We start from the raw sequence: 12,655 nt of genomic DNA on the forward strand, positions 1-12,655 counted from the left end.
TTATTGCTGCACAAGGTGGCTCTTTTAGTTTGTAACGGCTGGAGGGGGTGACAGTGGCCCTTTAACCCTAGCCCTAACCCTTATGCTAAGCCTAATGCGAAAATGGAAATAAATACATTTTTTTAATTTTTCGCTAACTAAGGGGGTGATGAAGGGGGGTTTGATTTACTTTTATAGCGGGTTTTTTAGCGGATTTTTATGATTGGCAGCCTTCACACACTGAAAGACGCTTTTTATTGCAAAAAATATTTTTTGCGTTACCACATTTTGAGAGCTATAATTTTTCCATATTTTGGTCCACAGAGTCATGTGAGGTCTTGTTTTTTTGCGGGACGAGTTGACGTTTTTATTTGTAACATTTTCGGGCACGTGACATTTTTTGATCGCTTTTTATTCCGATTTTTGTGAGGCAGAATGACCAAAAACCTGCTATTCATGAATTTGTTTTGGGGGAGGCGTTTATACCGTTCCGCGTTTGGTAAAATGGATAAAGCAGTTTTATTCTTCGGGTCAGTACAATTACAGCGATACCTCATTTATATCATTTTTTTATGTTTTGGTGCTTTTATACGATGAAAACTATTTTATAGAAAAAATAATTATTTTTGCATCGCTTTATTCTGAGGACTATAACTTTTTTATTTTTTCTTTGATGACGCTGTATGGCAGCTCTTTTTTTGCGGGACAAGATGATGTTTTCAGCGGTACCATGGTTATTTATATCCGTCTTTTTGATCACGTGTTATTCCACTTTTTATTTGGCGGTATGATAATAAAGCGTTGTTTTTTGCCTCGTTTTTTTTTTTTTTCTTTTACGGTGTTCACTGAAGGGGTTAACTAGTGGGACAGTTTTATAGGTCGGGTCGCTACGGACGCGGCAATACTAAATACGTGTACTTTTATTGTTTTTTTTTATTTAGATAATGAAATGTATTTATAGGAACAATATATATATATATATATTTTTTGCATTTTTTTTGGAATTTTTTTTTTTTTTACACTATAACATTGCCCCAGGATGGGGGGCATGATGTTATAGTGTAAGATCGGCGATCTGACATGCACAGCTCCTGGAGGCTTCCCGGCGCCTGCTCTGAGCAGGCGCAGTGAAGCCACCTCCCTGCAGGACCCGGATGCCGCGGCCATCTTGGATTCGGGCCTGCTGCAGGGAGGAGGAGGTAAGAGACCCTCGGAGCAAAGCGATTACATCGCATTGCTCCGGGGGTCTCAGGGAAGCCCGTAGGGAGTCCCCTCCCTGCGCGATGCTTCCCTATACCGCCGGAACACTGCGATCATGTTTGATCGCAGTGTGCCAGGGGTTAATGTGCCGGGGGAGGTCCGTGACGGATAGTCAGGTGACACCCGTCCGCGATCGGCCGCGCTCCCCCGGTGAACGCGGCCGATCGCGCTGGACGTACTATCCCGTCGGTGGTCATACGGGCCCACCCCACCTCGACGGGATAGTACGTCCGATGTCAGAAAGTGGTTAATTGCACCGGTTTGAACTCGTTACCTGTATCGCATTCCAACCTCTCCATCATGGCCAAGACCAAAGAGCAGTCTAAGTACACCAAGGACAAAATTGTAGTCCAGCAGAAGGCTGGGATGGGCTACAGGACAATAGGCAACCAGTTTGGTGAGAAGGCAACAACTGTTGGCACAATTATTAGAAAATGGAAGAAACAGAAGATGACTGTCAATCTTCCTTGGTCTAGGGCTCCATGCAAGATCTTGCCTCGTGGTGTAAGGATGATTCTGAGAAAGGTCAGGAATCAGCCCAGAACAACATGGGAGGACCTGGTCAATTATCTAAAGAGAGCTGGGACCAGTCTCAAACGTTACCGTAACACACTACGATGTCATGGTTTAAAAACCTGCAGGGCACGCAATGTCACTCGCCTCATGCCAGCACATGTCCAGGCCCATCCGAAGTTCGCCAAAGGCCATCTGGATGATCCAGAAGAGTCATGGGAAAAGGTCATGTGGTCAGATGAGACCAAAATTTAACTTTTAGTATCAACTCCACTCACCGCATTTAGAGGAAAAAGGATGAGTACAATCCCAAGAACACCATCAAAACCATGAAGCATGGTGGGGAAACATCATACTTTGGGGGTTCTTTTCTGCATAGGGGACAGGATGTCTGCATAGTATTGAAGGGAGGATGGATGAGTTCATGCATTACGAGATTTTGGCCAATGACTCAAAACACACAGCCAGGACAACTAAGAAGAGGCTCCGTAAGAAGCATTTCAAGGTCCTGGAGTGGCCTAGCCAGTTTCTAGACCTGAACCCAATAGAAAATCTGTGGAGGAAGGTAGAACGGCAGCCCCGAAACCTGAAAGATCTGGAAAAGATCTGTTTGGAGGAATGGTCCAAAATCCCTCCTGCAGTGTGTGCAAACTTGTTCAAGAACTACAGGAAAATGCAAACAAAGGTTTACGTGCCAAATATTAAGTTCTGTTTTTTCTACTGAATCAAATACTTATTTAATGCAATAAAATGCAAATTAATTATGTAAAAATCATATAATGTGATTTTCTGGATTTTTTTAAGATTCTGTCTCTCACAGTTGAAATGTACCTACGATAAAAATTACATTCTTTGTTGGTGGGAAAACTTGCAAAATCGTCAGTGTATCAAATACTTATGTTCCCCACTGCATAGGGTACTGGTCTGCAGGGTTCCTTCTTTTTTTATAGTATTCATTGTAAGCAAAGAAGGGAAGAATACTAAATGGTCATAAAATTACAGTTAAGTTTTTGTAACTTACATTATCCTTTGTTCTTCCTTAAAAGCAGTAACTGCATTATCTACTTCTTCCATCATTTCTCTAAGCCTCTCAACAACTGCAAGAGAAATATTGAAATGTTACATCTGGTGTAATATAGTGACCAACCATTACCGGTTTAACAGCTCCAAAAGATAAGCCCCGGTTACGCTAAGGGTGCGTGTCCACTGTCCGGATTTACGGCGCTTTGGATGGAGTGGAAAACCCGTTCCGCCCAAAGCGTCGCCCCCTTCTGTACGTGCGGTGATTCCGGATGTGTTCGTTGCCCACATCCGGAATCTCCACACCCTATGCATTGCCCTAATCACATGGCAGTGACATCATCGCAGGTCCTACAGCTATTTGCTGTGCAGCAGATCCATCCAGGTGTTCTGTGGATGTCTTTTGTTCTCTGGTATCAGCCATTACATCAGACGGCCAGAGCTTACTGCGTCTGCGCAGGACACCAGTACACAGCGCAGGCGCCGGATTTGAAACGATAACAGCGCTGAGGGGGCGGCGCCGAAAGCGCAGGAAGATGTGAGTGACGGCAGAGGAGCTGGCCAAGCTGGGGAGTGAGGACCCGCCTACCTGGCTAGAGACAGGAATTGTGGCTAAGTATAAAAATGCTTTATTTGGGGTATACTTGAACCTAAAACTAAAAGAGCCACCTTGTTAGAATGCAGCATTACTGCTGCACAAGGTGGCTCTTTTAGTTTATAACGGCTGGAGGGGGGTGACAGTGGCCCTTTAATCATTTAAAAAATGTAAATCTGAAAATTGTGACGTGTATTTATATTCAGTCACCTTGTAGTCTGATACCCCTAAATAAAATCCTCAGTGACCAATTACTTCCACAAGTAATATAGTTAGTAAATTGAGTTCAGCAGTGTGCAATTTGTTCTCAGTATAATTACCGTTGTTCTATGAAGGCCTCACAGGTTTATTTGAGAACAATAGGTATCAAACTAGCATAATGAAAACCAAGGAACACACCAAACAGGTCAGGGATAAAGTTATGGATAAAACTAAAGCAAGAATAGTTTAAAAGGGAAAAAAAACAAACAATCAAAGCTCTGAAATCACATGGAGCACTCAATCCATTATCCAAAAATGGAAGGAGTGTGGCATAGCCAAAACTTTACCAAGACATGGCCGTCCACCTAAAATTTAGGTCCTAAATGGACATCCCTAGCAAGGAGAGCACTAGAAGCAGCCAAAAGGCCCATGGTCACTCTGGAGGAGCTGCAGAGATTCACAGCTCAGGTGGGAGAATCTGTCCATCCACAGGACAACTATTAGCCAAATACTGCTCAAATTTCACCTTCATAGAAGAGCGGCAAGAATAAAGCCTTTTTTTTTTTTTTTTTTAAGGCAAGCCATAAGAAGTCACATATGCAGTTTGTATAAAGCCATACAGGGGGCACAGCTAGAATGTAGAAGATGCTCTGGTCAAATGAGATGAGACGATATTAGAACTTTCTGGGCCAAATACAAAACTATGTATGGCAGAAAAATAACACTGCAGATTACCCTGAAAACACCATCCCCTACTGTCAAACAAGCTTTGAGGATGCTTTTCTTCAGCAGGGATAGAGAAGCTGGTCAGAGTTGATCAGAAGATGGATTCAGCTAAACAGGGAAATCCTAGAGGAAAATCTGTCAGACTGCAAAATACTTGAGACAGGGGTGTAGGTTCATCTTCCAGCAGGACAACAAACCTAAACCTACTGCCACAGCTACCATGGAATGGCTTAGATCAAAACATATTCATGAGTGTGAGTGGCCCAGTCAACATCGAGACCTAACTCTTATTTAAAATCTGTGGCAAGACTTCAAAATATATTCAGAAGACTCCATCCAATCTCACTGAGTTGGAGCTTGTTTGCAAAGAAGATTGTGCAAATAGTTCAGCTTCTAGATATGCAAACCTAGTAGAGACATACCCCAAAAGATTTGCAGCGAAAGATGGTCCTACAAAAGTATACAAATGCAAGTGACAATTTTCAGATTTTTAAAATATTTAGAAAACCATGTATCATTTTCTTTACACTTGACAAATACTTTCTACTTTGTGTTGGTACATCACATAACATCCAAATAAAATACATTAAAGTTTGTGGGTGTAACGTGAAAAAGTTCACGGGTAGGAATCAGTTTTCAAGGCACTGTATATTATAGTCAGACTGATTAATGTTAAATTAGCAGTCCCTCAGAATAGAGTTCAAGTCCATTTAGAAAAGCTGATGATGTCCCCTTGTCGATCAGCACTCATTTATTAACCTGTTTACACAGACCAATAAGAAAAGATCATTAATACAATTGTTGTATATACAGCATTATTCCAATGTCCTACTGATCGGGATGATTTCTATGTCAAAATAAACCACAAAGCAAAGTTCAGCTCACCATGGTTGACATCTCTGGATACTCGAAGCATGGAACCGCTGTGTCAGGGCGTAGAAAGATCAAGGAAGAAGGAAACATCCAGCTCAACGAGATAGTGAAAAAACGTGTCGTTCCTTTATTCACTTCAATAATATATGTGGAGGATAAAAACATCAGCAACAACAGGAATAAAAACAGTATCAACGCGTTTCTGGTGACAGAGCACCCTTAGTCATGATCATTTTTTTTCACTATCTCGTTGAGCTGGATGTTTCCTTCTTCCTTCAAAATAAACCACCCAATTTAGCATTTTACATGTGCGTTGGTATGTGTACATGGGCCAATAAATTGGTAGGAGCTTTCTGACACATAAGGCCATATTAATAGGACATGCTGCACTATGCACTTTTTGAGCTCAGTTCCCAGACTAAAGCTGACCTTACAGTTTTGATAGCTGTTGGGTCAAACACTAGTAAGGCTATGTACACCCTGCATTTTCTCGAGTCTTTTCCACTTTATTATCCATCTTGCGGCATCTTTATTACTAATTGGTTCACACATTGCGGATACATCATAGTCAAGGTGCGGCTACAATGTAACTGAACACCCCAGGACATAGGGTGGTGCGATATTCAAATTAACTGAAGCTGAAAGCAGTTTCATTGCTATAGCCAACCTGCTGTACAACCAGCAACAATAAAATTCTTCTGTGGAGAAACGGGGTCAGTGGGTGCTCTCATGAACTGGCCCGGCTGCCTTTAGCAAGACTGCATGGACCAGGACTCATACCACTGAACGCCCGCTCTATCTCCCGGTGGGCAATACACTACACAGACAACCCAGGGGTAGGGTAAAACAGTGTGGCAATACTTGAACCACAACACACAATAGCAAACAGAACAGTCCCAGCAATTATCCCAACATAGTGCACATTGCAGGGTCTCACTCTTCCGTTGTCTCGACGGGCTAATGGTAGATGTTATAGAAGAGCTCCCAGGGTCGCTATTCCACCTGTGATATACACACAGAGAAGAGATGTCGACAAGCATATGGAGATGACAGAGAACAGTCCATAGTCCGCACAAGGTCAAAAGCCAGTTGACATGACGTCAGAGCTCCCAGGGTCACTATTCCACCTGTGATACACACACAGAGAAGAGGTAAAGACAAGCGTAGGGAGATGACCAAGAACAGTCCATAGAGTCCATACAAGGTCCAAAGTCACTTGACACGAGTCACCACCTGGCTTATCCGACCATCTCCATGTAACCAGGCAACCAGTGGGTCCCAAACCTGGCTTTCTCCAAACATATCCATGGTTCAGAGATGGTCACTGGATCAGATCTGTGTCATTTCAACCAGAGCCAAAAACCCCTAGGTTGTTTCCTACAGAATCATAGATCTGTGTCCCTCGTGATGGTGTCATTATGAATTGGCTGCAGTCCTGTCTCTTGTCCATTTGGTGGTTTGCAGAATGTCCGGCTGGTTGCTCTGTGTTACTTCAGCTAATGATGTGATCTCTGAGTCTTTTTATACCCAAGGCATGTAAGCTATTTTTAGAATTACCCAGTGTCCTTCATGCCAACATCAAGATAAGGTAAACAATGGTGATGAGATCAAGTAAGCACTACTTGACCATTCAATCTATCTGCACAGTCTTTCCCTCTCTGCTTTAGAAGTCACCAAGCTGGTTCTAGAATTCAATGAACAATTAGCATATCAGCCCACATCAATAAACAAAGATAAACACACACTATGTACAAGTTAAGGTACCTTCACACGAAACGACTTTGTAACGATATCGCTAGCGATCCGTGACGTTGCAGCGTCCTCGCTAGCGATATCGTTTAGTTTGACACGCAGCAGCGATCAGGATCCTGCTGTGATGTCGCTGGTCGCTGAATAAAGTCCAGAACTTTATTTGGTCGTCCGATCGCCGTGTATCGTTGTGTTTGAAAGCAAAAGCAACGATACCAGCGATGTTTTACACTGGTAACCAGGGTAAACATCGGGTTACCAAGCACAGGGCCGCGCTTAGTAACCCGATGTTTACCCTGGTTACCAGCGTAAAAGTAAAAAAAACAAACAGTACATACTCACCTGCGCGTCCCCCAGCGTCTGCTTCCTGACACTTACTGAGCGCCGGCCCGAAAGTGAAAGCACAGCGGTGACGTCACCGCTGTGCTGTTAGGGCCGGAGCTCAGTCAGTGTCAGGAAGCAGACGCTGGGGGACGCGCAGGTGAGTATGTACTGTTTGTTTTTTTTACTTTTACGCTGGTAACCAGGGTAAACATCGGGTTACTAAGCGCGGCCCGGCGCTTAGCAACCCGATGTTTACCCTGGTTACCCGGGGACCTCGGCATCGTTGGTCGCTGGAGAGCGGTCTGTGTGACAGCTCCCCAGCGACCACACAGCGACGCTGCAGCGATCGGCATCGTTGTCGCTATCGCTGCAGCGTCGCTTCGTGTGAAGGTACCTTTACTATTACAGACTTACACAGTATGTTAAATGGTATATCAGTTTGCAAGTCTGTCTTCTTGAACCACCAGACATAAACACTTAAATCCACAAGCCAATATACAGATGAAAAGTCAGTTCTTATTGGTTTGCAAAAACATAGCTGTTGGGTAACTAAGATATACTCTGTTTTTTTCACATAGCTCCCCCATCTTAATTAGCCAGAATTTATAGGATTCCGATCATCCAGTTTCTTTAGAGTATATTCCATGTCCTCCTTATGAAAATAAACTCCACACATAATTGAATAAAAACAACTGGTATCCATTGGGTCAACGCATAGCTTCCTCTGCATTCCATAGTTTCTGGATAAAATCCCATTCAATCCGTTGAATATGTAACATCTCCTGTAGTTTCCATTTCTCGTTGAGGTCATGTATCCACTCTGGTCCTCTTCCCAAGGCTGATTTGGTGGGGTTGGACATAGTGGCATCCGAAACCTGCTGTGCATGCCTCACCAATGGTCTGCTGGGTCTGTACCACTCTGGTTGTGGAGCCCTGGACTGTGTGTGAGAGCACCAGTCCCCTGCAGCCCCCCGGTTCCGCCGGGCTGAGTAGTGTCCCACCGCTGCCACTAATTGTGGAGAAATGGGGTCAGTGGGTGCTCTTGTCCACTGGCCTGGCTGCCTTTAGCAAGACTGCATGGACCAGGACTCATACCACTGAACGCCCGCTCTATCTCCCGGTGGGCAATACACTACACAAAAACAGGGGTAGGGTAAAATAGTGTGGCAATACTTTATTGAACTACAACACACAATAGCAAACAGAACAGTCCCAGCAATTACCCCAACATAGTGCACATTGCAGGGTCTCAATCTTCCGTTGTCTCGACGGGATAAAGGTAGATGTTATATAAGAGCTCCCAAGGTCGCTATTCCACCTGTGATATACACACAGAAAAGAGATATCTAGAAGCGTAGGGAGATGACAGAGAACAGTCCATAGAGTCCGTACAAGGTCAAAAGCCAGTTGACATGACGTCAGAGCTCCCAGGGTCACTATTCCACCTGTGATACACACAGAGAAGAGGTAAAGACAAGCGTAGGGAGATGACCAAGAACAGTCGATAGAGTCCATACAAGGTCCAAAGCCAGTTGACACGAGAGTCACCACCTGGCTTATCCAACCATCTCCATGGAACCAGGCAACCAGTGGGTCCCAAACCTGGCTTTCTCCAAACATATCCATGGTTCAGAGATGGTCACTGGATCGGATCTGTGTCCTTTCAACCGGAGCCGAAAACCCTTAGGTTGTGTCCTGTAGAATCATAGAACTGTGTCCCTCATGATGGTGCCATGATGAATTGGCTGCAGTCCTGTCTCTTGTCCATTGGGTGGTTTGCAGAATGTCCGGCTGGTTGCTCTGTGTTACTTCAGCTAATGATGTGATCTCTGAGTCTTTTTATACCCAAGGCATGTAAGCTATTTTTAGAATTACCCAGTGTCCTTCATGCCAACATCAAGATAAGGTAAACAATGGTGATGAGATCAAGTAAGCACTACTTGACCATTCAATCTATCTGCACAGTCTTTCCCTCTCTGCTTTAGAAGTCACCAAGCTGGTTCCAGAATTCAATGCACAATTAGCATATCAGCCCACATCAATAAACAAAGATAAACACACTATGTACAAGTCACTATTACAGACTTACACAGTATGTTAAATGGTATATCAGTTTGTAAGTCTGTCTTCTTGAACCACCAGGCATAAACACTTAAATCCACAAGCCAATATACAGATGAAAAGTCAGTTCTTATTGGTTTGCAAAAACATAGGTGTCTGAGTAATTACGATATACTCTGGTTTCTTCACATCTTCTAGCTTAGAAAACCATATTAATTGATATGTTGGCTTGGTTGTTGCACACACAGCCGACACAGTGCAGTCAGTGCGCCTTCCTCTGTCACATCGACAGTTAATACTGCAGAAGGCTTTGGTTCATTCTACTACCTATGGATTGGGAAGCATAAACCTCAAGACAGGTTCCCTTGAATAGGGGTCTAATTTCATCTTTGAAACAACAATGACACAAAAAGCACTACCAGAATGAGCAAGAGCCCCCTGGTAAAAAGTAGAGTCCTGGGGTGTTGTGTCAAGTGACCTGGCCTCCACAGCACCTTGGCCTAAACATGAGAACTGCTTCAAGACTATGGAGAAGCATGTGGCTGCTGCGTAAAGTTGGTTCTGAGAATGCCGAGAGTGTGACAAGCTGTTTTCCAGGGAAAGGGAGGTTACTTTTAAAGCATACTGGTCTGCTGGTTTCTAATTTTTGTTTTAAAGCCCTGTACATAAACCCACACCATAGTAATTAGCAGATTTGCATTTACAGTTGTGTTGTACATCTCTGTGCAGCGTACTTACACTCTGGAGTAGGTCTGACATCTTTAAGCTGGAGCTGCAGCCGTCGGACATTGTTGTGAATTTTTGTGAGTTGTTGTTCAGTTTTATTTTCTGTGAACAAAAACAAAAGGAAAAAAAAAAAAAAATCAGCCTGTATCACATATATAATACAGGATTTACACATACATCAGATAAAACACATAATATAGTAAATAAACTGCATACTGTCTGCTTTTCTGCTGTTTGACAGCTTTTGCTCATACTCTTCAAGCGTACTGTACTCAATCCGGAAGTCATTCTTCTTGTTATAGAGATGCCCATTCTTGTCTTTTTCTAAAACAGTTATTCTACATTAGGAAAAATAAAAGGATAAAAAAAATAGAAATCAGTCATCCCACATGCATGTCAAAGAATCAAAAGGGTAAAGGAGGCTAAAGCCAATAGCAGCTCTGAATCATATTAATGGCAGCAAATCAGAAGTCAATATAGCAGATGCCATGGGGCTCAAAAACTAAAGGCTCTCTCAGAGATGAGGGAGAGATAGTACCAACCATGATGGAAAGGGCCATGAATAGTTAAATGGAGTAATATTCCAAGTATTGCTATTCTACGTAATAGTTACGGTACTTGTGTTATCAAGTACGGTCAGTCACCCATGTATAAAATCCAGAAATATTGTAATTATTATTATTTATTTTAAAGCTCCGTTGAAGCGAGTCTGCCACCCCCTAAATGCATTTTAAACGGGCTATACAGTATTGTAGAGGACTGAGCATCTAAAACAACTATACTAGAACTGCACCTGCACCTTTGGTGCTCCCTGGCCTGGCCAAGAGTGTGGTGCACGGTTATACCTCCTCACCTACATATTAGGGTCTTCCACCACTTTTGATTCATAGTGTTTGCTTCCCAGAGTAAGCACAGTCTGAATGCTGCTGATGCGTGCCTGGCCGCAAGCGTATTCGTCCCCTTCTCCTTTTTTTTGACACCCGAGTGTATTAGCGGGATGAAGGGCTGCAATATGCAAATTAAGAGGCGTCACAGTGGACCAAACTCTCGATCACACCAAAGGTGCCCCAAAGATGCTTCACTTGTATATAAATTAAAGTTATTTACTAGGGGTCTGTACCAGCAACAGATACAGTGCTAGTATGGTTGTTATAGGGGCTAAGCCCCTTATAACACTATATAACCCATTAACAATGCATTTTGAGGGTGATGGACTACCTTTAACCCCTTAGTGACAGAGCCAATTTGGTACTTAATGACCGAGCCAATTTTTACAATTCTGAACACTGTCACTTTATGAGGTTATAACTCTGGAACGCTTTAACAGATCCCGCTGATTCTGAGACTGTTTTTTCGTGACATATTGTGCTTCATATTAGTGGCAACATTTCTTCGATTATTTATGAAAAAAATGGAAATATGGCGAAAATTTTAAAAATTTTGCAATTTTCAAACTTTGTATTTTTATGCCCTTAAATCAGAGAGATGTCACACAAAATAGTTAATAAATAACATTTCCCACATGTCTACTTTACATCAGCACAATTTTGGAAACAACATTTTTTTTTGTTAGGGAGTTATAAAGGGTTAAAAGTTGACCAGCAATTTCTCATTTTTACAACACCATTTTTTTTTTAGGGACCACATCACATTTGAAGTCATTTTGAGGGGTCTATATGATAGAAAATAACCAAGTGTGACACCATTCTAAAAACTGCACCCCTCAAGGTGCTCAAAACCACATTCAAGAAGTTTATTAACCCTTTACGTGCTTCACAGGAACTGAAACAATGTGGAAGGAAAAAACGAACATTTAACTTTTTTTGCAAACATTTTAATTCAGAACCATATTTTTTTATTTTCACAAGTGTAAAAACAGAAATTTAACCATACATTTTGTTGTGCAATTTCTCCTGAATATGCCGATACCCCATATGTGGGGGTAAACCACTGTTTGGGCGCACCGCAGAGCTTGGAAGAGAAGGAGCGCAGTTTGACTTTTTCAATGCAGAATTGGCTGGTATTGAGATCGGATGCCATGTCATGTTTAGAGAGCCCCTGATGTGCCTAAACAGTGGAAACCCCCCACAAGTGACACTATTTTGGAAACTAGACCCCTTAAGGAACTTATATAGATGTGTGGTGAGCACTTTAAAGGTGCTTCACAGAAGTTTATAACGTAGAGCCGTGAAAATTAAAAAAAATAAATAAATTAAAAAAAAAAAAAAAAAAAAAAAAAAAAAAAAAAAATCGCATTTTTTCTACAAAAAATATTTTTTTGCCCCAAAATTTTTATTTTGACAAGCGTAACAGGAGAAATTAGACCACAAAAGTTGTTGTGCAGTTTCTCCTGAGTACGTCGATACCCCATATGTGGGGGTAAACCACTGTTTGGGCGCACCGCAGAGCTTGGAAGAGGAGTGCCGTTTTACTTTTTCAATGTAGAATTGGCTGGAATTGAGATCGGACACCATGTCGCGTTTGGAGAGCCCCTGATGTGCCTAAACAGTAGAAACTCCCCACAAGTGACCCCATTTTGGAAACTAGACCCCTTAAGGAACTTATCTAGATGTGTGGTGAGCACTTTAAACCCCCAAGTGCTTCACAGAAATTTATAACGTAGAGCCG

The 12,655-nt window shown here is 42.5% G+C and overlaps 1 protein-coding gene across 1 annotated transcript in view; it reads right to left on the minus strand.

Annotated features, from left to right (window-relative positions):
- The window catches only part of CCDC112 (coiled-coil domain containing 112), an 80,623-nt gene that overhangs the window by 42,803 nt on the left and 25,165 nt on the right, over positions 1–12,655 (minus strand). The window contains exons 3-5 of the mRNA XM_077290571.1: positions 10,244–10,365; positions 10,040–10,129; positions 2,774–2,849 (exon numbers count right to left, since the gene is read on the minus strand). Of these exons, the coding sequence (XP_077146686.1) occupies positions 2,774–2,849; positions 10,040–10,129; positions 10,244–10,365 (288 nt within the window). The remainder of the gene's footprint in view (positions 1–2,773; positions 2,850–10,039; positions 10,130–10,243; positions 10,366–12,655) is intronic.

The sequence above is a fragment of the Ranitomeya variabilis genome, chromosome 1 (assembly GCF_051348905.1).
Source record: "Ranitomeya variabilis isolate aRanVar5 chromosome 1, aRanVar5.hap1, whole genome shotgun sequence".
Lineage (NCBI taxonomy): Eukaryota > Metazoa > Chordata > Amphibia > Anura > Dendrobatidae > Ranitomeya > Ranitomeya variabilis.